This window comes from Aplidium turbinatum, chromosome 5, assembly GCF_918807975.1.
Source record: "Aplidium turbinatum chromosome 5, kaAplTurb1.1, whole genome shotgun sequence".
Taxonomy (NCBI): Eukaryota; Metazoa; Chordata; class Ascidiacea; order Aplousobranchia; family Polyclinidae; genus Aplidium; species Aplidium turbinatum.
This window is the reverse complement of record NC_137476.1, coordinates 22,754,776-22,781,950: the sequence shown is the minus strand read 5'-3', so window position 1 is coordinate 22,781,950 and position 27,175 is coordinate 22,754,776. Positions and strand designations below refer to the sequence as shown.

At 37.3% G+C, this 27,175-nt stretch overlaps 1 protein-coding gene across 4 annotated transcripts; it reads right to left on the bottom strand.

Moving 5' to 3' along the window:
- On the bottom strand, positions 1 to 26,899 carry LOC145770357 (uncharacterized). 4 transcript variants are annotated; one of them, XM_082581977.1, is made up of 16 exons: positions 26,833 to 26,899; positions 24,065 to 24,130; positions 21,328 to 21,466; positions 19,749 to 19,831; positions 17,500 to 17,599; positions 17,002 to 17,127; positions 14,632 to 14,836; positions 13,525 to 13,650; positions 13,195 to 13,287; positions 11,971 to 12,097; positions 11,650 to 11,771; positions 8,831 to 8,922; positions 7,953 to 8,104; positions 6,384 to 6,517; positions 3,788 to 3,898; positions 1 to 712 (listed from the first exon to the last, which is right to left on the bottom strand). In XM_082581977.1, exons 1-16 carry the CDS (start codon positions 26,882 to 26,884, stop codon positions 494 to 496), a joined length of 1,947 nt encoding a protein of 648 aa, XP_082438103.1. In that variant the 5' UTR covers positions 26,885 to 26,899; the 3' UTR covers positions 1 to 493. The 4 variants fall into 4 exon arrangements, with proteins under 4 accessions (XP_082438103.1, XP_082438104.1, XP_082438105.1 ...); XM_082581978.1 differs by having other exon boundaries at positions 24,065 to 24,127; positions 26,833 to 26,897; XM_082581979.1 differs by lacking the exon at positions 3,788 to 3,898.
- Between the last annotated feature and the right edge of the window lie 276 nt (positions 26,900 to 27,175).

Sequence of the window (27,175 nt, the reverse complement as noted above, 5' to 3'; positions counted from 1 at the left end):
TTGGATGTTTATTGTACAAAAGTGATTCAAAACTGATTTCAGTCAACCTTCAACAGTTTGCACTAAGCTTAATTGCTGGAAGCTACAACTTGTAGTGCTTTTACACAATGAAAAATGCTAACACAATGAAACAAAGAAACGAAGTTACACAATGAAACAAAGTTACAAACTTTTCAAACTCTTATGCAAATTCTCTTACAGTGCACAGTTTATTACTGATACAACAAAAGTTGAATTAATTCACAATTGTTTTTTCGAAAGCGATTTGGTTGCCAATCTAGCAAAGGTAAGGTTGATTTTTCGAAAAGGATAGACTATGGTAGTGAGCGCACGCTACAAAATTAATACAAATCACACTATTATATCTAGTTTCTTAGGTTTTGAACACACTGCTCAGAACTTTCATAAGCTGATACATTCTTACAAAATACGATTGAAAATTGTTACATTTTACAAACACTGTGGTTGCATTTTACGCTTAGTGAAAGCAGGTTCATACGCCCAAATGTTCAAGAGTTGAAAAATCAATGTAAGTGGTGTTGCGAATCCACTCATAAAAATGAGACACTTTGGTGTAAACTCCTGGCTTGTTTGCTTTAGCACAACCATTTCCCCATGATACTATGCCCCATTGGGTTTCACGTCCTGTTGACTCATCTGCGCAGGTCAGTGGTCCACCGCTGTCTCCCTGGCAAGCGTCAATTCCGCCTTCCTAAGAGTTGATTTATATGTTTTAGCAAAACTTATCTATATTTGTCGTTTTTAGTGGGCAAATGGAACTTTCATGCAGTAGCCTACAGCCAGTAGCGTATTTAGGGGGGAAGATAACGGCGATGGCCCCCCCTAATGATCAGGTAAAAAAATAAAAATTAATAAAAATTTTGCAAAAAAGAAGTTGTAGCGCAAGACATAATTGCTTGGATGATTCATCCCAGCGCGGGAGGGGCAGGGTCGTATTAACCATTAGGCTAATAAGGCTATAGCTTTAGGTCCTGGAAAAAATCGACCTCAATTTTTTTAAGGTTAAATTTTTGTAAGGCTGGTAAGGATAATGAGTTAAGAGCAGGGCTTTTCAACCGCGAGCCGTTTTTCGGAGGGTCGCGAAGCGCTTGAAATTCCAGTGTATTGTTTTCAATTCTTTTTTGCCAGAAAAGATAAAAACTGTGTTTTTTCGCAATTGAGCATTCATCTACTTGAGGTTATTATATCGTTTAAGCTTTCAGACGTGGCAAGGCTGTAACCATAGGAAAGCATTCGATATTTTTCGCCAAGCTCTTGTAGGTTGCTTTGTGCAGACTAAAGTTAACCAGTAACAGCGCTATGGTAAAAAAGCAAAATTATGTAGAATCCTATGCAAAATATAGATTTCTCAGCATCGTTTTCAATGGCATTGAAAAAAATTAGTGTTGGTTATTTTGTTTGAAAGTTCGTTTAGCAACACGTCGGGTGCAGGAATTGACAAACTTGATAGTTAAAAATATGCATCACCAACCATCTCACTGAAATTGATTTAAAGAAATCCATAATAGATTGCAATAAAGTCAACCGGTGAAAGTGCGAAAACGTAGATTAAGCTTATTTATTCTCATTATTTTTTCTCCTATTATCTAGCTAAGTTTGATAGAAAATGGAAATAACAATCGGAAGAAATGTAATAAAAGACGTAATAACATCGCACAAAAAAAAACGTTTTTCTTTTCGGAAGTTTACGTTGGAAAAGCAAAACTAAACATAACTGGATGTCGGCATGAATCAAATTTGGTTAAATCTTGCATTAAATAAGCTTTTGTTGAATACTCTTATGGGGGAGTGCAAGACTACATTGATTGCTCTAAGGGGGTCGCGGTGGAAAAAAAGTTGAAAACCCCTGGTTTAGAGTGTCATTAGATAAAGTATTACCATAGGTACCTACTAAGTTATCCATTTCTCTCTTTCCAAATTTTTTCCATCTGCTTCAAATTTGACATTAAAAATTGTGTTTGTTTCCAAAACCAATTATTCGCCATCATTAGTCATTTTTTTGTTATGTTTATGTTATTTTGCAGTAAATAATTTCAATTTTTTATGTATGTATTTTTACTACTTTTTGTACCTTGTTTTGCAAAATTAGGCCCTTCTCTAGTAAACAGCCTTAGGCCTACAGCACCCTTAATCCGGCCCCGGGGACGTGTATACTTTTTGCAATGTATTGAATTGCGAAGATGGAGAGCGAATTGGCTTGCAGTTTCAGTGGATAAACGACCTGTGACTCTTGTGGATGCGTGTCAAGCTGCTGAACAACTTATAAGATTATCCATAAATTACTTCGAATCTTTGTTACGCTTCCAGTTACAACTGCCTCCAATGAGCGATGTTTCAGTTCACTAAATAAGCACCTGAAAAATTATTACCGCACGACGGCACGACCATGACCGAGCCACGTTTGGATGGTCTAGCTCAGATGTATTTAAACAAGGATATTGTACTCGAGTATGATGCAGTCATTGACATATTTGCCAAGCGCAATCATCGCATTAAACTGTAAATTGTCATTGTGAATCGCCGAGAATGTTCAAAAGTTATTCGAGGTCGAAAGGACTACCGGTAACTTACTGTTTACTGTATGTTCATTGATTGGAAAAGTAGGCTAACTGACTTCTGCGGATTTGCTCTTAATTTTGGACCCTTCCCCTATCTGACGGTATTCTGACTGTTTCAGCTAACCCCTCCCCTCCGTTCTGACGCATCATATGACATTTTGGTATACCCCCCCCCCCCCCCCCCCCTTGTTTAAAGGGTCAAACAAGTCTCATTTTAACCCAAGTAGAAAAATTTGAACTAATTAACAGCCATTTTCACCAAATTTGAGCTTTCAGTGTACTACCGTTGAAACTACCCCATGTGTAGCCTACTACCCCCAGACTCCCATTGGCCTCCAGCCGCCGGACTGACACAATGTCTTGCCCCCTCCCCCCCTAACAAACTTTCGAAATACGCCACTGCCTACAGCGCTCTTTAACTTTTTAGTCATCGCGGAACCCTTGAATTAGCCTACTTTCGCGTTTGTGACGAAAACCCCACAAACAAAATTTGATATTCGTCTATAGCAATAACGTTCTTGTTCATAGCATAATAATGAACAAGTGACGCAACTATCAATGTTTCTTTTTCGGCTATTGATTGCACTCAACCTCATGTTTAACTAACTGGCCTACTTGGAGTGTAACTGCGTCATGGTGATCTCAAACATTAAAAAGACGCATCAATACAGGCCAACTAAAGCAAAAAGTCAACTCGCCCTTTTTTTTTTTATAAAAATGAGGAACCCATTAAACTCACAAAATCCCACTACATGTTTCACGGAACTCCACTACTTGTAAATGCGCCGGATACTTTAGCACAAATACATGTTCTATAAAATTGACTTGTCATGCGTAATTCAGTCCGAGAGCTTAGAGCAACAATGCAGCACCGCCATATCATACTTTTTACTGCTAAAACCACAAATCAGTAGGTAATGTGTAGGCTATAAATGAAACATTTACACTTGAGCAAGACTCGTAGTATGCCATCCTGCGGAGAATGTAGGCCTATGTGAGTGCACCAACAAGATCACATAGCAGGCCAAATATACAAAAACTCTATAAAAACTAAGAGATATAGGTAAAGATAAACTCTGTGAGGTTTTTGCAACCAACAAGCTGTGAATTCCGAGAATCAATCAATCATTCAAAATAAGCTAGGCCCACCTGCTTGAGTTAAACATAGGCTGACATTAAAATACAACAAAATATACAAACTCTTTCACCAAATATCCAGCACAAAACATGGAGCTTGTTATTTGAGTTTGATGACGTTTGCGTCGCTTTTTATACAATGATTGGCAAGTTTCAAAATCAATCAGTGGAACTGTTGCCTCCTGTTAAATAAATGACATTTAAGTTGTTGTCATTTGACTTCGTAGTCTATAATGTCTATAAAGTCTATAATGCCTCGATTTGCTCGGAACATATAGGCTAGTCTAATATTTCTCGGCAGTCGAATGTACTAAGAATTGACAGCAACAGACACGTGTTTTGTCCATAGGCTCATCAGTATCACACCATTCGTATAAAAATGAGCCTGATCATGAGGATCTCAAATAAGCGGCCTAGCGCATCCCACACTCCCACATAACCAGGGTGCGCCTGAAGGGAACAGGCAATTTTGCGTCCGGGAGTAATCCATTACATAGTAGCTCTCGACCACTGATTTTGCAAGTCGATTGAATTCTTACCGTTGGCGTATTTGGAAATTGTTGGTTGGCGTAGTTGGAGATTTTCCGTATGAACCAGCTGGCGGTATGAACCAGTTGGCGGTATGAACCAGTTGGCTGGTATGAACCAGTTGGCGTAGTTGGAAATTTTCCGTATGAACCAGCTGACTGCAGCATTGTGCTTTTTCTAGCATTCAGCAAAAGAGATCATTCGACACCACCCCTGCCATACATACCTATGACTAGGAGTCAGTGGCGGCTCGTCCAAATATGCTGCAGGCTACCCTTGTGAACTTGATGGTTGTCGTTATATTACATAACAACGTATATGTGACATAAAATAAGTGCGCAATCCAGTTAACAATGACGCTAATCCTGAGTAGTAATTTTTTAAGCTGTTTCAGTAAAATGTTTTTACAGCCTATCCATTGAAAGTAGACACGAGCCATCGTTGCAAGGAGTGACTCTGGATCAACAACTCACCAACAACAAAAAAAACACCGTGACTCAGTTCGTGCGCATCAGCAAGAAAGCATCTTCTCAGATGCCTATTGGGTTTACTTGGAGAATGGAGATCCAAAACACCAACACTGCGCACAAGTGCCCTTGCGCTTGTGTACAGTGCTGCCGAATATGCTTCTCTAGTCTGGTACCGCAGAGCACACGCAGGAAAGGTAGATATCGCCCTGAACACTATTTGCATAATCACTGGATGCCTGTGTCCAACCCCAACAGGCTTATTACAAGTGCTTTCAGCATCACCACAGAAAAACTACGCAAATAAATCTCCACCATACGGCTCGCATTAAAGCCAGAGGTCAATGATCGCCATCTTTTCTACACTGTAGGCGCACAACAGCTCAAACCTTAACGCCTGCCTTCCAGGTGCCATTTTCTTTACAGATTAGGGCGCTTCATAAAGATCGTCGCTGCATTGCCGAGTGGTGAGAGCGCTGGAACGGCAATCGAAAGAGCGCCGGTTCGACACCGCTCATGAGCATGCAGCTGTGTCTTGGGCAGGACACTTAAAGGCATGCCTGAAGGTGGACATGAAGATTGGCTTCCTTACCTTCCGGTCCACTTAATCTAAATCTTCAACCACCAGGTGTAAGCCTGGATACGACAAAAAAAAGAAGAAGATCACTTCGACCTTATGCAATCATGGAGAGACTGCTGGGAAAACATCTCACGACCCGATCGGCTTCAAGTCACACCAGACACTAAAGTACCACCTGGCTCAGACGTGCCAGGAAAAGAATGGGTAACTTTAAATCTTCTCCGTACCTGTGTTGGTTGCTTCAAAAAAAACATGTTTTCGTGGGATTTGTGTGACTCACTAGCCTGTGTTTGTGGCGAACCTAAAACAGCACAGCACTTCATAAATCATTGTCCAGTGTTTCGACGTACAGAGCATGTGGATCTCATTGACCCTCATGTGAAGAGATTGCACTGGTTGCAGCAGATCAGACATGTTGAGTGAATTGCTGCCTCATAAGCAAGAAGCAGAAGAAGAGTTAATTCTTGCTTTGAATTTTGGTAATTACAGAAGAAACAAAAGTATTATAATGGCGGGGGTGGTGATCGTACACGTCATCGAAATAATTACTTCCCTAACCCTCAAAACGCTAGGCCACGCTGACGATGGCGAAACGTTCACGTAATGTACATGAGTCACATGAGTGCAATCAACTGATTTAAACCCAGCCCTTCTGATTAGCTAATAAAGTTCATTTGCTGCTGCAGGACTTGCAGATTACAAAACGCGTACCGTAGTGGCAAGATAAACAACAACTATAGGCTATCATTACGAAAAAAATACAAAATAGGGGCCAATACACTAAATATGCCATATGGTATTATGTAAAAGCTTACTCAGTGGTAAAAGCTTACTAGTAACCACAGACTATACTGTACTAGTTTTTATGCCAGCTTACGTTGTATTCTAGTTATAGTCAGCACTTTAGCACTAGTTACTGTAATAATGAAACAAAACGCACAACGTTGTCGTAGTCTATAAGCCTGCTACCTTTAGATTTCTGTTGAAGAAAGTTCGGATAAACGTTTAGTAGGCTAGTATAGGCTTCTAAAATTTGTGGGCAATGCTTTTTAGCATTTTTGCAGAAAAAGTAATATTCAAGCAGGGTCTCACCATCAAGGATTCTGGGTAGACCTTTCTGTTGGCATTTATTGTCCCGTAGCCAGCAATGTTACATTCAGTTCCTGTTGGAAACGTATAATCCGGTGAAGTTGGAAGACAGATTGGATTGTGTTTTCTTGAGCAATCTGAGTATTAAATGTAATGTAGAGAAAGATCCGTTGAAAATATTAACATCAGTTTGCAAGTAAACGCATTGATAGGTTTGTATGAGAATATATGTTATTGAGCTCTTTTCTGCAGAGTTTCTGTAAGCCAAAGTGCTACAGCAGTGGTTTTCAACCACCTAAGGTTCCGCTAATAAGTCTAGGGGTTCCCTAAGTTTACATTCAAATCCGAGAGTCTATTTTCTTATTATATGCATACTGTTTAAATATAATCAAATATTGATTAGGTTTGCCACTATAAAAAATTTGCTACACTTTAACACGTTCGCTGCAGTCCCGAATTTTCGTTGTTTTTTTTGTGGTGCGATTACTTTTAAGTTTCTTCTTTCCCGCCAAATTTTGTCGACATGTTTTCTTCGTTTCAAGGAGTTCTTTTAGACAGTTTAATCGTTTGTACACCGGTGGGTCAAATCGCCGTGAACGTGTTAGAGATCAATTTGTTTTGCCAGTATTAGATTTGTTTTTATATATATTTATAACTTAATACATTATGCTTACAGCCTTACAAGTATGGATGTGTGTACATGAGTATTTTAATTTAATTTTATTAATCAAACGATGTTTTTTGCATAAGGCAATTAAATTATTGAACAGGGTTCCTCGAGCTTTTGGAATGTTTCATTGGATTCCATTCCACCAAAAAGGTTGAAAACCACTGTCCTACAGGCTCTCACAACTAAACAAAAGTACCGTAGTCTACTCAGTTAAGTTACTGTTTTATGCAAAATAGAATAATCACTGAGCAATTTGCTTATAGTAGGATTACGAAGAATTCAAGATCAAAAAGTTTTCTAAATTTATTTCTTTGAAATTTGAATTAGTAAAAAAATTATTTCTAGCGAATTAACTGCTTTACTTTTTGCATAATGCAAGTTTAGTATGATGATGTAATAAAAGCGTTTGATCTAGATTTTACTCACATAAGCATTTCTTAACCCTACATGCTGAGTAAAATTTATCTTATTTATTCTACTGTTCAGTGTTCACTGCTGCTTGTACGGACAACTTTAGTATTTGATTGTTGCAATGTATTTGGCCTATTTACCAAAACCATAAAGCAATGGCAAAGGAATGAAGGATTTGAACATTAATTGACTTTTATGTATGTAATATGTAGATTTTCGTTTTTTTTCGGGCTAGTTGTGCTGATAACAATTTATTGTAATTTTTTCGTTTCGATCCAGTTGTGCTGAGGAGTTCTATTGGACGAAAACCGGTTCTTCAACATAAAGTACAATTTTTATTGAAATACTGTAGTGAGTGTTAGCCCAGCCAAATGTTTTAAAGGTTTAACTGTACAAAAAAAACTATTAATTTGTTTTCTTGAAGAAATTTGATTATTTTATTTTATGCAGGTTAAATTAGAACGGATTTTGATTTAAAAACAACTTCGCACGTCCAAGTTTGATGATAGCGATGTCGTTTGTTGGAACAGGATATGATATCCACTCTGGGTGTACAAAAATGCGCTCAATCCTCAGTCTCTCTTCACTATCTTCGGGATCGATGAGATGGAAATCTCCAAGGACAGCTTCTGTGGGTTGATCTCTAAAAAAATAAATCTACAAACATTTAAACTCAATTTTTCTTTATGATGTTATTTTTTATTCTTTATTGAATAGAGTCACCTCTAAAACACTGTTCCAGCTATAGGCTTATTGGCTTGGTTTCATAGCGAACTTTCGGAGTGTCTGTTCTAATTTACTCTATCTATTTCATGGATGCACCCGAATCGAATCTACAGTCACTATTATGTAGTCAAAGTAACCTCATCCTATTCTGTATGTGCAAGCATTGCAAATTATATTGCCAGGTGATTTTTACTTTAGCCATACTGTTTGTTTTACATCGGTGTAAGTGCTCATTGCTTGACCTACAACCTGAATTAGTAAAACCGTAGATAATATAGAAGTTCTTTTCTTTCAATGCACATTAGCTTGATCAAAATAACTCTATCAATGGTTGATTTAAGTTCAAATGTAGATAAGTAGCGTAGCCGGGTATGAGAAGGCTACTGGAAACTCCTCCTCTTCCAAATAGTAGTTTTACTACAAAAATAATAAGCATTAGATTTCCTCAATCTAATAAATGTGGAGTATGTGTGGACATATAAAAAACGCTTTAATATACCTTGCTTTCTATTGAACTGATTAAATACTGCAGTTAGAAAAATTATTAGTGGACTGCTTCAGAAAGACCTGTTAGAATTTTACCATATCGCTTAAGTCTTAGCGATAGGCTATGTTACAGTATAACAATTCTACACTTGTTTACATTTCGGAGACGCAATGTGCAGCTGTCATCACCCAACATCTGTCAATCAAGCTTCCTCCGCACGTGTGATCTCCTCTAAAGCGAAGGGACACCTAAAAACAGCACTAAATTTTAACTAAAATCTAACAAGGTAAGATCATAAAACAGACTCAAAACAATGAAGCAATGACTTCTATCTCACGCTTACTGAACAATTGATTGATTGATTGAATCTTTATCTTCGGACTGGGAAAGCTTCTTGCAGAGCTAAATCCTAGCCGTTTCGCATGCTTGTAGAGGCTTTGAATCACTGACGCAGGCCCGGTCACCGAGATTAACAGAGTGAAGTTTCCGATTGTTAAAGTGTTGTTGCCGGGGAATTATTCCATCCATTAGATGCCGCTGAATTATGGATGGATGATCATTTTATTTTTGTTTGGATGCGAAACGCCGAAACACACATAAAACAAAAACTGACAGTGTGCATCCAATGAGAGAGTGCGAAAGACCGTAGCCCTGAAGGCGTAGGAGGTCGTCGAGTCTGCACTCTCTCATTCAAATAGTTACACAAAAGAAAGTATTGCGTTGATAATATTGTTGCAAATTGACACAAAAAAGAAGAAGGAAGGAAGAACAGAAAAAACAAAACAAATACAGATACTACAAACAATAATAACAATTAACATAGTCAGGTAGTGGATGTCGTTTTTATAGCTCTTGATTATTGAAGAAGTGTTTTTTGCACATTTTACTGAAATATTTGAAGCCTTTGTTCATGTTTTTTTTCATATTTTGAGGTAAATTGTCCCATACCTTGATTCCCATGCATTTTAAACTTTTTTGAAATAATTGGATATTTGCCAGTTTAGTATAAAGTGAATTGGAACTTGAACGTCGGGTGTTATACGAATGAATAGATGATACATGTGTAAAGAAAGTTTTGAAGTTTTCCGGTAGTTTATTATTATAAAATTTGTACATAAATTTGCTTATTTCTAGTTTATAAGTAGAATTAACAGTTAGTATTTTATTTTCTTGATAGAGTGGCAGTAATTTAGTTTTCATTTCAAATGCTCCTGTAACGATTTTAATTATCTTATTTTGTCTAACCTGAATTCTATTCAAGTATTTTGTGGGTGCGCATCCCCAGTTGATAATTCCATATTGTAGGTGCGAGTGTACAATGCTATAATAAATATTGATTAGAACTTTTCTAGTAGTGAATTTTCTAAGTTTGCTGAGTACGCCTGAAGAAGAGGATAGTTTTTTGGAGAGGCTATCAATGTGTTTATTCCAGTTGAGTTTGTTATCTATTGTGATTCCTAAGTAGCGCGTGTGGTCAACTTCTTTAATTATTGTATCATTTAATTTTATTTGCATATCGGAGAGTGTAGTCTTTTTATTGTTAAAGAGTATGTAGTTAGTTTTACTCAAGTTGAGTGTCAACTGATTGTTATCAAGCCAAGTGTAGAGTTTACATAATTCTTTATTCATTATCGGTTGGAGGTTGCTGGTAGTTTTTTGAGCCAAATAGAGAACTGTGTCATCAGCATAGAGTAGAGTTTTCAAATTAGTTGCATCGGGAAGATCGTTTATGTAAACTGAAAACAAAAAGGGGCCAAGTACACTGCCCTGAGGAACTCCAATAGTAATATTTGAGCGAGAAGAGTTGATTTCCCCGCCATGTACATATTGCTGCCTATTGGTTAGATAGGAATGAATAAGGTTTTTAACGTTTCCCCTTACGCCATAATGATTCAACTTGTCGATTAAGATTTCGTGATTAACTGTATCAAATGCTTTTTTGAGATCTATAAATACTGAGCACACAATGTGATTGTTGTTTAGTTCATTTATGATATCTTCATGAAAGTGAGTAATTGCTAAATTGGTTGAGTAGTTTTTGCGAAATCCAAATTGCAAAGGGGAGAAGAGTTTATATTTGTCCCAGAAATTAGCCAAGCGTTTGTGAATGATTGTCTCAAATATTTTGTTGAAAGGCGATAAAATCGATATCGGTCTGTAATTCTGAGGTTCCTGCTTGGAGCCTGATTTATAGATAGGTATGACTTTGGCTATTTTCAAAGCTTCAGGATAGTGTCCACTAGTCATACAGTTATTAAAGACTCGGGTAAGATAAGGAGCTATTAAGAACTTGGAGCTCTTTATAATGGTCAAGGGAATGTCGTCGTATCCTGGGGACTTGTTATGCTTGAGGTCATCAATTATATTTATTACTTCGTTATTATCTGTTGGTTGCAGGCTGACGGAAGTAACAGGGCTAGACCGTCCATTTTTTAAAGTATTTCTGTAATTTGTGCTTATTTGTTTACCTTTGGCTAGTTTATGACCAATATTCACAAAATAGTTATTCATTTCCTCGCAGATTTCTTCTGGTTTTTCTGTAGTTGTGTGATTGTTAAGCAAGATTTTGGATGGTAATTCATTAGTTTTGTTTTGTTTACGTATTATCTTGTTGATAGTCTTCCAAGTATCTGAGGAACTTCTACCTAATTTGAATATTTCTTTGTAATAAGCCTTTTTCGCTTTGGTTTTTATGCGAGTTAGTTTGTTACGAAATTGCTTATATTCATTGTGTATTGTGGGATCCTTATTTTAACTTAACTATTTTAAATTAACTTGTATATGTGGTTACGGAGTTAGAAGACAGGACTTATGATGGGATATAGGTGCCGAACTCAAAACAAACTCAACCAATTAATTGTATTCGTTTGCGTCGGATTTGAGATCCAACTTTTTACTACTAAAGAAACTAAAACAAAATTATCGTTATCAAACCTTTCCAGTAAAAATAAACATCCAGTAACTGTGGAACTCGCCTGCCATGGATGAGTCTTTCCCAGAGCATGGGTTCCACCAACAATTGCTGCGACTCTTGGCTGACCTTGTCTGTGAAACCTTCCGCAATATGCACTTGGTTTCTTGAATTTTCTGCTTGAATCTGTCGAATTGCATGGAAAGCTACTAAGAGATGTAGTTAAAGTACTTGCAAATCTGCAAAATTAGAAAGGGCAGAAATGGTGCCACCTCTTTCATGAAGCGGCTCTGCACATCTCTTGCGGTAACTTCAGGCTCGCGATTCACTTCAGTATTGTACAAACAAATGGTTAATCATTCTATGATTAGTGGGAGTTCACTACCTTTTTCACAGATAAAAGCATTTTCATCACTACATCGGGCATCCAACCATTGAAAATTATGTGCACTGGATAATTTCACGCATTGTTTGTGAAGTCTAAATTTTTTCCTTGCTTGTCGCGACCAGTTCTATAAAGCAAAGAACGCATATTAATTGAAAACGAAAACAAGGTTAAAGCTTGGGTTTTCTGATTTTCTAAAGTTAAATTTAGCAACTAAATCATAATCTTACATCTGTCATTCGGAAACTGTTTCATCTCTCATTAATAAACAAGCCTACGAGCTCGTGGGACCCTTATCAATCTCCAATCTTAAGTTAATCGCTATCATTGACTAAAATTTATAGAAAACTCACAAGATGTGTGATATTTGCCAGATACAGCCACACGCACAACCAGAAGCAACCTACTGGTCACAAAATTGAAATCAGTGTTCTCCTGCCCACACAATGTCCACACTCCACAGTTGCTTATAAACAGAGGTGCACCCGACACCACAGTTAGAATTATAATCGGTTTTCACAACAAATAATACACTCGCCGAAATGTTTGTTTGTAATAATAAGTTATACAAGATTTGAAACAATCGATCGTTATGCAACGAACTACTGCCATGCAGAAAAGAGCGATATAGGCCTAAATAATAATCGGTTCTAAGCTGTTGAGGGCAAAATACAAACTTCATTATTGCAGCCTGTTCTTAAGTACTAATCGAGCGAATCTTTGTGTTTGTTATTTTTGCGAAAAGTTTCAGTTGATATTTGACTATCAGCATATGTCAATCCTATTGACTTTGAGAGTGTTCTTCCAATGATCTCTGGAGGAGTTGCTTGGCAGCTCTTTTTTCAATGACAGGACACAAAAGTTAAACTTTGATGCACATACTGGCATTTTAAACCACTGAGAGTTTTCACGATGCATGTGAAATCTCGATGTCCTTTTCCTGCAATGCTGCAGCTATCTCCAACTTTCACATTTCTGAAGTTAAGAACAATGAATGCAAAGAGCCAAATTCAACTCACAGTCCTTCCCAATACCAATACACCATCTGGAGCAGAACAACTTCGGAAGAAATGGGTGAAACTCAATCGCTTACGAACTGAGGTGAGCCGTTTCAATGACAATATGTTCCAATGGGACATCGCCGATTCACCATCTTGTGTATGTTGCTCAACTAAATGCTACATGTTACATAGCTAAATATACATATTAGCCAAATATAAACACCTCATAATGATCACTTTGCAAAGCTTGTTGATTGCTCCACACGAATGTATCACTGGCTACTTTATCATCGAGACCAATCCAATAATCACTGAGCTGAAAAACAAATTTGTACCATGTCTTAAAATTAATTAGATAGGTTGCTAAATAAGCCGTGTAGTTCTTTATTAACAGATAGATTCGAATAGGATTTATACAGTATTACAAGGAAACTGTTCAATTAATTTCTATTAGCACTCAGCTACGTTACTTTTATTTTGATAAACTTGATGTTTTTTTCTTCTGAATTTAAAATTAATGCTCAATAAAAGAAACAAAGAAAAGGCTACTCACAAAATTTTTAACCAATTTCCGTAGAAAAGTCATATAAGTACGACTTGGGATTGTGGCAAGTCTCGCATTTTCCTGATTGAAGCAAGTATTATTTGCCATATCCCACGACAAACTGGTATTGAAAAGCTGGCAATGAAATAGTGATTTACATGACTATTATTCTCAATTACTGTATGTGTATAGTGTACCCTTGTTCAGTTACATGTTTTAGCCTAAAATTATCTGTCGAATTTAGATTGCTTGTTTGTCAAAAACAGATTGCTTGTTCGGCCAAAAACCACAGACCATTGGCAACCGGTATGAGAACTGCGGAAACAAATCAGAACATCTACAGATCAACTACCGCGCTTTTTTTGAACAAATTAGGTTCTGTTTTAAAGAATTTTGTCTTTGAACGTTTTCAATCCATATAACCCATGATGTAATCTGCAAAAACAAAGATAGTAGATCTTCTTTCACGTGAGACGATGAGAAATTGGAATATGATTCCAATTAAAAAGTTATAGGAGATGTAAAACTTACCCATAATAATGCGAAAGTTAGACAATATTACCGTAGAAGGCTATGCTGAAATCGATGTCCTCCAAGCCACCAAGTCAATCGTGATTCAGCAGGTCATCAGTGTAGTTCTCGTAGCTACATTAAGCTATTCTACACTAACCTAGACGTAGAACCTACACTTATGTAGATAAGAAAAAATGTGTCATTGAAATAGAGGCATAAAAAGTTAGTTGTTTATAGTGGAAGAAATGGCAAGAATGGTACGAAACACTCATGACTATCTTGGATTACTATAGCCTATTCTGTAAATTTGAAATTTTAAAGATCAGTATTTGGAATACTTGAGTTAGATTGAGAGTAGAGCGAATCCATTATTGACTCGGCATTTAGCTAAACGTATTGTAGCTACATTAGTGTAATCACTGTAATGTGTCACAAGACATATCACTAATTCGTTTATGTCAAGTGTTGTTATGAGTGACACCTGTCAGAAAATATGTTTTTCTTTTTTCTGGAGATAAAAATATAATATTTGTTCAGAAAACCTGTCAAAAGTCATAATTGTTTCTCAAAAAAATCCTTCAAGAACAGAAAAAATAACATTACTTTGTAACACTGCGATCTGTGCCTTTTGTATCCACGTTTACACACGTAAGTACTTTTTCCACCAGCAAAAAATTCAGTGGTGTCTGCGTCTTCTTCATCATCTTCATCATTCTCTCCGTTTTCTTCTGTCGTGGCTTGGTTGGAACAAGCAGCATCGGCAACGCAACTTTGTAGGTGCTTGACAAAAACGCTGCCAGGTTGGCACCTACAGTGCATTAAAATCAACATTTATTCCTAATATTTAAGTAGAAGGGTGAAACAAAAAAGTTGATGGCTAATCCAAAATGCCAATGATGTCATCGTCTTTTGAAGTTTGGTTGAGTTTCTTTAACGTTTAAGCTCGCGTTGTTATCTTCAAGACAAACATCAATTTTCAACTAACTTCTATTAATTATATTCATCCTGAGATATATCACAGTAGTTTGCTAAATGAAACTAAACACGATTCCGCCATTTTATAAAAATGATCCCATCAGAGTCAATTGGAAGCTACGATAACTTTCCGTTAGCTTGTTCACACGCATAAATATATAAGTGAGAAGATCATGGAATGTTATTAAAATTAACATTACAAACTCTTTCTGTAAAAACATGTAATAAGTAATAAGCAAACGTAATATCCCAACAGAGCTTTCAACGAAAATTGTGGGAGTGTAAAGGTATTCCAAATTCTGGTTATTTTAGATCCCATAGTAATCCCATTTTTATTTTATATGATTACAATATAGACTGAAGTAACTAGAGACACACTCAGATACAATTTACATTCTTGTCCTAATGAACTATTCCTTGAGGAGAAGCACATTGGGACATGATTTTCAAATTAAAACTTAATTGATTTTAAAGTTGCATTTCCTCCGTGACAGAATGTTATTATCATTTTTACTATTTTAATTAACGGTTACGTATCGTATTATAACAAAGTGGTAAATTTTACTTGTGAAGACGGTTGCAAAATAGTAGGAACTCATGTAAAGTGATGAAAGGTTTGCCATTCTTTTAGTATTGCGCAATCGGGATGTATATTTCAAATTGTAAACAGAGTCGATTTATAAATGATATAGAGATATTAGAGATTTTTTCATCTTCTCACTTGCATGATCGAGAAGGTAAGCTTAAATCATCGATACGACTTGAATCAATTGTAAAGATTAGTTGAAACCCTTTGTCCTTCTGTCCGCACTACGATATCTTGAGTTAGCACTATAAACAGCCAGTGACGACGTTTACCTACTACATTCTCCTGGTGTCTCTAAGAAAGCACAATCTTTTGCACAACAACTATAACATCTGAAGAATTGCACTTCAGAAGTAGAAGCAGACATTTTGAGAATAGGGATCTCAGCTATTGGTTTCGCTATAGTGTAATGCACATCTGATTTGCATCAATATAACCATGGTCATAACGTTGACATTGCTATCTATAGTCTATGGAACATTGCCCGGAGTTGCATCCGCTGAGCTTTGCAGTGTAAAAAGGCAACGTGTCTTGAGACATGCTCCACTGCAGCGTAGGCCAGGTGCTCTTTCAAATAAGTAACATTGACTGAAGTCAACGCTTCTATTTTGATTAGCCAATGAGATCTTTCGCAGCAGTTAAAATTAATCGAATACAGAATGGAGATTAAATGCAGGCCTCTTCGGCTCTTCGACTCCGGTTCTTACTCCATCGGGACACCTTTGCCAAGGTAAGAATGAATGTCCCCTGAATTGTTTTCAAATTGCAGTTGGACTAAGATCTTCCCATCAGTTTCTCAATATACATTATATGCTTGCTTCTTGACCAATTGTGACACGGACAAACAGACCGTAACTCACGTCATAAACAGTTGCCATCTTTTGTATACCAAGCAGTAAAGATTGACTGTTGTTTAGACACCGATATTAAAGTTTTTCTTTCATGATAGTGTAGTCCAGGTTGATACCTTTATTTTAAGGAGAAAAGTAGTACAAAAGATAAAGCCAACATAGAATTTGTGTTGCTTGCAATTGCCTACAAATTTATTGGGAGCTCAGCTTAAGGGTGATCTGCAGCTTGCTTTTTTCAAAAAACTGCGTTTAAAATCTTTATTGGTAGCCACATTAGGCTAGACGTGGTTTATTTATAATAAGGTTGATGTAATGACTCAATAAATCCAAATTAGTTGGAATTAAGACAGCCTACAACACTTGAAAATTTACAACTTGCTGGAGTTGTGCCAAGGTTGAGTTCTTCTGAAATAGACTAGGTTAATAACTCCAAGCTTTAAAACAAGTGCGTGATGCCGCCTTGAAATAAGAATAACAATAGAGTTTCAATAAAATTTAAGAGTGTTTCACTTATGTATCTAACCAGAATTGGTATGAATTTCTTAATTAATTATTCCATACGTAAAATCGAATTGATTTTCGTAGATGCACAGAAAATAACGAGAACAATTGGTGGGATGAGGAAAGTATCCGTATTTTCCAGCACAAAAAGAAGTACTTCCACGTCCTCTAGAATTTCTTTTTGATCTGTAACACCCGTGGTAAACAGGTTAACCAAAGAAATAACTTTTTGTTACATTAAAAATGTAAACCCACATTATGAACATTGAATAAAGTATAGACTATAAAATAAAAACAGGGCGTGTAACCTCCAAACCGTGTCCCCATGCTGGGAATCTCTACCGACCATCAAAGGTGTATTTCTTTTAGCAGTCAAACGCCTTTTGGTTATTTAAAAAAAATATTGTTGGTCATTGTTTGATTCATCATTTGAATCAACCAAACCAGTAAATCGAAAACCAGAAGAAATAGCACTGCATTATAGCTTTCATAGAAAATTCATTTAAAAAAGCACCTTCGACTTATCAATTGAACAAGATGATAAACTAGAAATCTTACTCTGTGGCTCGGTGTTGACAAACGAATAAATGACGACCGTTACATGCCACATTTCGTATGCTGTATTCCGGATAATGAGATATCACATTACAACTATTGGCTGAAAAATATCGAGTTTTAAAATGTATCACTTCAGTTACAATATAACTTAGTGTGAAAATATAAGGCTTGTTTTTCCTGACGACTATCAAGCCGTGTTAGTTTTCTGCTTCAATTAAATATCTTCTAGTTTAACATAGCCTATGGTGCATAAAATGCAGTTTATACAAGTTTTTAACCTTGATCCTACATGCAAATAAACTTTCTCATTACTGCAATCCATATCACTCCTACTGAAGTAAATGAGTCTAAATAGAGTAAGGCAGGGTGTGCATGGATCTCAAGCGATTCATTAATGTTTCAAAGCTCCCTAAAAGAGTTTGAGTTTTTCTAGTGGCCAGCAAGCATTCTACAATATAGTATAGCCAATAGCCATGGTAGGTTTATAGCCAGGGTTACCATACCGTCCTTATTTTTAAGATTTGTCCTTATTTTGAAGGGCCAGGTCTTAGAAAACTTAAATGTCCTTATTTCTAAGAAATGTCCTTATTTTCGACTTGCGTCCTTATTTTGTCTTATTTTCAACAATTACAAGACTGCGATCGTTTTCCTCTGGTATCCGGTGTTGCATAATATTCTAAAATTAGTCTAATTAGTTTCCTCTAGTCATCAGATTCTTCAACACCAAAGTTGGAGTGCGAGTGCGTCTTCTTGACCTGTGATCGATGCCAGGCGAGGTCTCGGCACAGGTCACAAACTTTATTCTCTCCTCTATTCAAGAGAATAGCCTAGACATGAAACAGCTGTCATCTTTTTGTGTCGATAATGCACCAGTGAATTTTGGAGGATTACAGCATAGTGGAAAAAACAACGTCTTCTCTCGTCTCAAAGAGAAAACATTGTACCTGATCCCAGTCGGCTGCCCTGCTCATATTTTGCATAATGCAGCAGAGAAGGGATCAGAGCGCCTCACACTTGACATAGAAACAATCGTACTGAAGAATGGTAGCCACTTCAAAATCCAAACTGGTAGAACGATGAGGCTCAAGCATTTCTGTGAGGAACTTGATAGCAACTACTCGACTCTACTAACACACACGCCGACTCGGTAGACCACACTTGATGCTGTACTCGAGCGAATGATCGATTTTTGGGAACCACACAAAACGCATTTTCTTTCCCTGAAACATCCACCAAGAATATTGGAGGATTTCTTTAAATCAGAAGAGTCACTGATCATTGTATCATTCCTCCACAGCGCTTTATTGCTCTTCAATAAACCACTGTTACTCCTGCAAAAGTCAACTGCATTGTTTCCAGAACTGGCAGAGATGATTGGATTTTTCAAGATCAAAATATTGCAACCCCAGTGTTCAGGTTTTTTCGGAGCAACAACAGACCAACTACTAAGAACAGCCGATGAAGAGCATGCTAAGGTTCTCAAAGCGAGCTTCTAGGAGTTTTATACCATTACTTTGGAATATATCAACAAGTGGTATCGATTTGAGAAGCATCCAACGCACAACTGGACTCTGCTGAAAGATCAAGCAATCGAGTACGAGGAAGTCAAGGGGTTGGCAAAGCAAGTTGATCTACTAATGGCAATGAAAGATGAGCTGTTCGATGAGGTCTCGGCTGTTAACGCTCTGCTCAAGAAGATTCTAGATGATGTGTTCAGCAAGGATGAACCTGAGGTCAAGTGAATGAAGATCTTTACCGGAAACAACTCTTTTCTGCTGCTCTACATGCTGGTTAGCATCATTTTCTCCCTTCCGGTCAGCAATGCGTTTGTGGAAAGAGTGTTCTCTCTTGTTTCGGCGCAGTGGACCAAGGAAAGGAACAGACTTAGTGAAATGACAGTCAAATCCCAGCTACAAGTAAAGATAAACCTAGACCTGAGCTGCCGTGAGATCCATGAAGCAATTTCTGATAACAAGGAGTTGCTGGAACAGATTGTTTCTGGCAAAAAGTATGGAATGCGATATGCCACGGCTCATATAAATACAAAGTATGCCCAAAAACGTTTTTTAAATGCTAATCTAATTTTTCGGTTGTCCTTATTTTTGGGTCTATGTCGATGGTAACCCTGTTTATAGCACTACTATCTACTTCAACAAATATTTCAATATTAATTTTTTCAGCTTTTGAAAACAATGATAAATTAGAATACAAATAAGCTCAAGCACATTCACTTTTAGTTTTCGACTAACCTCCGATTGGATTCCGATCATCTGAACTTGTCGTGTCGCTGCTTTGGACTGCAATCCAATAGTTCTGTTGACGAAATCCATGTCTGCAAAGCAAACCGCATATTAACCACTGTAGCAATTCTACCAGAGCATATTTTGGTTATTTTTTTGTGATTTTTTATCAGCATTGCTTTTCCCTCATTAGTCATTACTATAGGGCGATTATTTTTTTACCTAAAAAACGAAATATTTTAACCTAAAAATTGAAACTTTTGACAACGTTTGACATTAAAAAACTTGTTTTGACAAATTTTGACGTATGAAGAACTCAAATATGTTTCTCGGCAGCCGATTTGTAGCAAGAATTCTAGCAAGAATTCTTGCTACAAATCGGCTGCCGAGAAACATATTGTTGATTGGATGGTCTGAATGGCTAGCGTGGAAGCTACACCGTTATGGTTAGCGAATCGCAAATGCTCGCTGTACTATAGTGAGTGCTCAGCCTTGTGCTGATAGCCAGGAAGAACGCCCCTTTCTTCACAAGAACTCAAATAGTTAAATTACGAATTATTGTGCAAAATGACATACAAAACAGCTGCCAAAAAACGACTTAGGACCTACCAAATTTTTACACGTTTTGAGGTGTGACCATATCAACCCAATTATTTTACCCAATGGTTTATGATTCACAATAAGTAGACAATGGACTATTTACACCGGTAAAGTAGGCTAAAAAGGTGAAAGTTGTCCCACACTTGATTCAAGTATTGGATATGAGAAAATAAGGTTCTCATTGTACTAAGCCTTCAGCACTAAGGAAAGTAGGATCACCAGTTCCTTTCTCTGGCACGCCTTTGCAGCAATCATGCCCACCCAATTTATTACACCCTAGGTAGAGGTGAAGCTTAAGCCGGGAGTCGAACTAGGTTTGCATAATAGGAAAGTCAACGCCTTATCTATTGCGCCAAAGTAGGCTACAAGGTGTAAAATGAAAACTTCACTGACAGTGCAACACCTCTATGACACCACGACAATTTATTTTGTAAACAATTTTGACTTTGTAAACAATTTTGACATTTTTTGACCTAACCCTAAAATTTTGACCAATTTTTGACTTTTTTTGACAAGTCGAAAAATAATCGCCTTAGTCATTACTCAATTTAACAAATATGCTACACATTATAATGCGGGGTCAAGCACACCTAAAAAATTAACTAGCAGAAAGCGTTTATTGGGCCTATAGTAAAAATTGTTTTAAGGGAAATATTTTTTAGTCAAATATAAATTCATCTGTTTAATAATATAGGGTTAAGAAAGACAAATATGATGTGGGATAGTTGATATCTTTATTTCGTCATTGCAAATGACACACAGCATTTAATTCTGTTGAACGATAGCTAAACGTGTTTTGTGCAAGATAATGGACGTCTAGGAAAAAGAAGAAACCTATTTTATACTTGTCGCTTAACATCTTAGTGATTTTAATCTCAACAGTGCGAAAGCTGTCGTGCAGGAACACAAACAGCAAGACACAAATAATTGGTATACTGTATATGCTACCACTAATTCTGTTTAACAGAAGAACCGTTAGGCTACTCACCGTTTGATTAACTGCAAGACTTGATTTCTCGGTGTTCTAGAACTGATGTCGGCTAGATGAGATCCGAGCTGGGCACAGTATCTTTTTGCTTCGGGGAAGGATTTCTGCGAAATACGAGCAAACTTGTAGCATTCTTTGCCTGAAAGAAAAAAAAGAGAAGCTGGTTGCTGTTGTCAGAGTAACGAATTAAATAGGTTGATGATGGGTATATTGAGATGTATTCACAATAATACATGTTTGAATGGCTGGTACTATAGTCTTGGCCTGGTGATCAAAATACCTTTTTCACATCACAACTATCAACACTGAAAGTATAGTTGAGTACCGGTAAGTAATATGTTTAGTTCAAACGTCGGCATTATTGTTTAGTTTTTGGAGGGCATATACCAAAAGCCGTGTTAACTGCCCCAGTGCCACTGGCCGAGAAGTAGCCATGGTTGTTTAGTGACTCACTCATATTAGTCTGGTTATTGTTTTTGGTTATTTGAAAAAATATGGTTTTACAACTACAATCCAGAAGTTTGATATTTATTTTGCGCAAAGCTACGCCTCAAGCTGGAGACGTGTTTACTTGGCTCGGCATTCTCGACTATTTGAAATCAAAACTGTGAAAATACTGCTGCAAACTCTCGACATTTGATTGCTTACAATTATGTCAATGGAATTTTAACAACACAAAGGACATAAACTGATTTGTTTAGGTTAGACAAGTGAAAACAAAAGGATTAGCAACTTCTCAAGCACATGTAGCTCCACACAAAGTGAAAACTACATAACTTTAAAACTCTTTTTTATGATTTGAAAGAAAATATCTAATAAGGCATTATTAGCCTAACTGCAGACGGAAGTCAACTGCTTCGATCTCCGAGATCTCTTCTGTGCAGTGAAAGAAAGTTGATTTAGATTGCTTTAGTCGTTATTTTTCGGATCGATTTGACTTTATTTTATCTTTCGGATTAATTTGTAATCCTTTGCATAAATTTAACAAATCAGTATACATAAATCAGTTTGCATCCTATATGGATCCTTTTATTGCATCTTGGGCCAATCCGACAGATGTTTGTAAGTGCATCGTCTCTTGTTTTTACAATTTTTATTCGTACGTGTGCCTCCAGCATCCAATTTTTTGTGTTCCGTATCCATCTTGGTTGATTGTTTTGCCCAGTGACAGATTCTTGCCTGTTCTATATCTGTTTATTTTTGAAATATTTAATTTATTTCTTATTACAACTTTTCTAAAACAACCCAACCTTCATATTGGTCAAAAAATTACGTTTCGCCGATGTTTTGAAATTTAACATTAAAACCCGTATCACTTTCCATTTTGATCACTGACGTCACCAAACAACTATACAATCCGAAGAATAAAAAACTAAAGCAATTAAACGCAACTTTTTTTCACTGCACTGAAGAGATCCCTAAGATCGAAGCATCTGGCCTCTGTTTACAGTTGATAATATCTTGTTCGGCTTGTTTTGCAAATCAGAAAAAAAGAGATTTAAATTTTGTAGTTTTCACTTTGTGTGGAGCTACATGTGCTTGAGAAGTTGCTAATCTTTTTGTTTTCACTGGTCGAACCTTTCTTAATAAGCTTATATCCTTCGTGGATCTTTCAATTACATCATGGGCCAATCCGACAGATGTTTGTAGGTAGCCTATACGCCTTCTCTTTACGTATAGGCTTTAAAATCATTATCACTACACGATGAAGCCGTACAACAGCCTGCTTTGTGTCAAATCACCTTGGTAAGAAAGACTGTTGAGATTATCACAACGCATAACCATGAAGATCATGAACACATAAAGTGGCCAAGAACATAAAAGATAGACTTTGTTAAAGGAGATAAAGACGATAACAACTTTTAAAAATATCAAGCCCAAGTAGAATTGTCCTGCTGCGTACCCCATTGCTGGGATTAATCAATTCAGTAGGTACGGTATTGAAGGTATAACAAAATTGTTTGTCCGGGTAATTGAAGTTGAATTATTTCCTACCAATTCTACCTAATCATTTCTTACAATTTGAAGTATTGAGAAGGAATACAGGAAGTTGCTATGCCAGTTGCTGGCTTGTTTATGAAAAACTTAAATTTACTTCTGGATGCAAACATAAGAAACGCAAAGCAAGAAAATACAATTAGCCTACGTTTCAGCGTTCTACAAGTTTTTGCAACGATGAAGCTGTTGCCTGTAAAAAGAAATCGATTTACAACCCGAAATGTTAACACATCTTCTTCGTCGTATGAGCTGTTCTTCGGGACTATATGTTTGGGCATGATGTCATCAGCCACTCTACAGTCTCGTCATCCAGGGTCTTCAGTCCAAGCGTTCCATGTGGTGGTTGATGGATTGGGCAGTCATGGACGACATGATCTACTGTCTGGTCTGTGGCGCCACACTCGCATCCCGGTGAGGGAGCCAGGCCCCATCTGCACATGTCTGAACGAAAGCGACCGACGCCGGTTCGTAGGCGGTTAAGCCGGACCCACGCAAGTCTTGCGAGGGACATTCCCGGAGGGTGGGGATCGACGTCGGGTAGGAAATCATGGAGTCGGGAGGTGTTGTTTTGCCACTCCATGTTCCATGTGTAGTTCGTCCAGTGTGCCGCACTTATTCCAAGATCTTCAACGTTGTTCAAGTTCATGTTAACACATGACACACTTTGTTGATAAACCATGACATATTTTACAAATTCCATTTAGATTATTATTTAAGCTTAGCAATATTTGTACTTTACCCATGCGAATATATTGTTTTCTGCACGGTGCAGTTTTTCTGCTTGTGGATTCTCCAGAATGAACTGCTAGAAAATATATAATTTCATTGTAAGTGATTGTACATAATGTACAATATAGGCTACAATACTGCAATAAAGTAAAGCGGGGTACAACGTTACATGGGGTAATAACTGACAGCTGATTTATGACGTAACTACGCAAGTAACACGTGAACAACTGTCAGATGATGCAAAGTTGCCGCCTTCACAATCCTAAAAAATGAGCTAAATTGAGTTTATTAAGCTGATTTTATGACAAAAACACAAGCTTGGAAGTAATTTTGTATAAATTTTAGTAAATATAGTAATATATTGTGTTAATTCAGTCTTTAACAACAGTTAAGTAGCCTACAGTAGGCTACTTTATTGCTCATGTAATAGTCAAGCTGTGATTAAAATTATGTTAACACTACTTCAGTGGTTTCAGTCGGTTGCATAGACGAGTGGTGAGAGCCCTGGACGGTACTCTAAAGGGCGCTGGTTCCACACCGCTCAAAAGCATGCGGCTGTGTCTTTGGCAAGACACTTAAAGGCATGCCTGATGTGGCACGAAGATTAGCTTTCTTGCCTTCTCGTCCACTTCATCCAAATCTTCAACCACCAGGCCTGTATACGATATAATAAAATAATAAGTATTAGTGATGTCAGAGACTGCACATTTTTCGTAATGAGTTCCCGCTCGGAAAAGTTGTAACACATTCAGTTGGGTAATTTTTACAGTGTCACAACTTGTCCGTATTCATGATCGACTGTATTTTCGGTAATTTAGCATGTAAGCTATACCAAACGAACAAACGGTTGTTGTGTCATTGATAACGAGACCAAAGACTTATTGTTCTCCAATGGCGTCTCAGTATACGGAAAACATCGACACCCTGAAGTCGTAAAAGCATACACTCTCTGCTTCTATCAACAGCCCGCCGGATATCTCAGTTGATGAATTTAAGAACGAAAAACACAATACCAAGCGACGCTGGTTCGACTCTAGGGGTGTGCGCTTGAGCAAAGCATTTTAAGTAGGCCTAATGCTCTCCCTTCAGCGGCACTCAGTGCGTAGAAGGATTTACAGACAACAACAGTTCAACAATCGAAAACTTCTCTCTGTTAAATGCGGTGACAGGGCCTGCGTCAGTAGTTCAAAGCCTCAGTCTGCAAGTATGCAAAATTGCCAAAATTAATTTCTCAATGAAGCTTTTTCAGTCCCAAAAAAGATTCCCACAATTAAGCAATCAAATCAGAAATGACTTGTTTAAAAAGTATGTTTGGTTTCTTTCTCTTTATACAAAGTGAAATGAAAATAGTGGAGCTTGTTGATGAGTTAGGCCAGCGTTTCTCAAAGTGGGCGAAATCGCCTCCCTGAGAGCTATTTTGAGTGCCAGGGGGCAAAAAATCAAAGGGGGAGACCGGGAGGCGAAAACACTTGAAGGGGCGAATTTAGCAAACCACTAATAACAGTCCAACGCGCAAACTATTTACTGCAAATAGATGAATCCAACTTGGCCGACATGTATCGCTGCTGCTGCTTGGATATGTGCGTTTTGTTTATAATATGAAAACAAAAAGAAATGATTTTTGCGCTCAGTCTTCCTACAGATAATCGGGCATCAAGCATCTTTAATGCAGTGAAAAACTTCTACGAAGAGGAGGGGATTCCACTGAAGAATATTCTACAATGCGCAACTGATGGTGCTCCGACAATGGTTGGAAAGCAACGAGGCTTCATTGCACTGATGAAAAGAGCAATTCCTGGACTTATTGCAATACATTGTGTAATTCACCGTCAGCATATAGTTGCACGGAATCTCAGTCCTGAACTGCATGAATAACTGAATATTGTGACAAAATGTGTCAATAATACAAAAGCGCAGGTCAAAATGTTTTAACTCAGTTTCCCAATATGAGCCAGAATGTTATTACAGAAGAACAACGGCAAAAATACTGCTCACATTAAGACATGCTTCATAAAGACATGAAACTTCGCTTTGCAGAGCTCGTGGACCTGTCCTACATGTTCCAAACTGGGTGGTACAACCATTTTCTACCGAACCTACAGACATAGTACTGTAGAAGTGGAACTTCAAGAGCAGTTCATTGATATGCAAACAGATGATGAGTCAAGAGTGAAATTCAGAAATGATTGATACATTTGTTTTGGTGCTAGGTTGCTGGCAAATATGAGCTTCTCTGGAAACAAGCTAGAATGTGGATTTTGTCGTTTCATACTTCGTATATAGTTGAAAAGGGTTTTCGGCTGTGACATTAATGCTTTCAAAGCAAAGAAATCGCTTGCTAGTTCATAAACGGGATGATCTTCGACTCTATCTTACGAAGATGTCGCCAAACATTTCAAAACTTTGTAAAAGTCGCCAAGCTCATCCATCCCATTGAACATTATCATGTTACTGTCAATTTCGTTGATTAAATTCCCAAAACTAAATTTGTCTACCACTCTATTACCAATGTTTATTTTACTTGACAGAATTAGGGGGCGAAATTTTATTTCAATAACGAAAAGGGGGCGATGGACTAAAAAAGTTTGAGAAACACTAAGTTAGACCTTTGTGGTGGTTTGAAAACACACACACAAAATTGAGAGAAATGAGCTGTCATTGAAGCCGTGCCTATACACTATATTAAGGAAAATGTTTCTGCAACTAGGACTTGGCCAGCAAATTGAAAATAAATTTGTGTATTTTATGCTAAAAAAGCACTTTGCAGTGGTTACTTACCAAGCATAAAAGACAAAGAAGTAAGAAAGTGTAGAAAGTGTTTGACTTTCATTTTGATGCACTTGCAGCAGACCTATAGTTTTTAAATAAATAAAAATTAACAGAAGATAGCAAAATTAATTTTGTAGATTTAGCTTAGGCTACACTTCACTATATTATAGCTTATGTACATTGTGCACAGCAGTGGGTCTGGAAGAAAAATGTTGGAGAGGATACTAAAGTTTAAACAAAGCAAAAAGTTTAATTTCCAAAAAGTAAAAAATTTAGGTTGGGACTGTGAGGGCATGCTTCCAGAAAATGTTGACAAATTTTACCTTGTGTTGGCTATTAGAACACGCTGCTT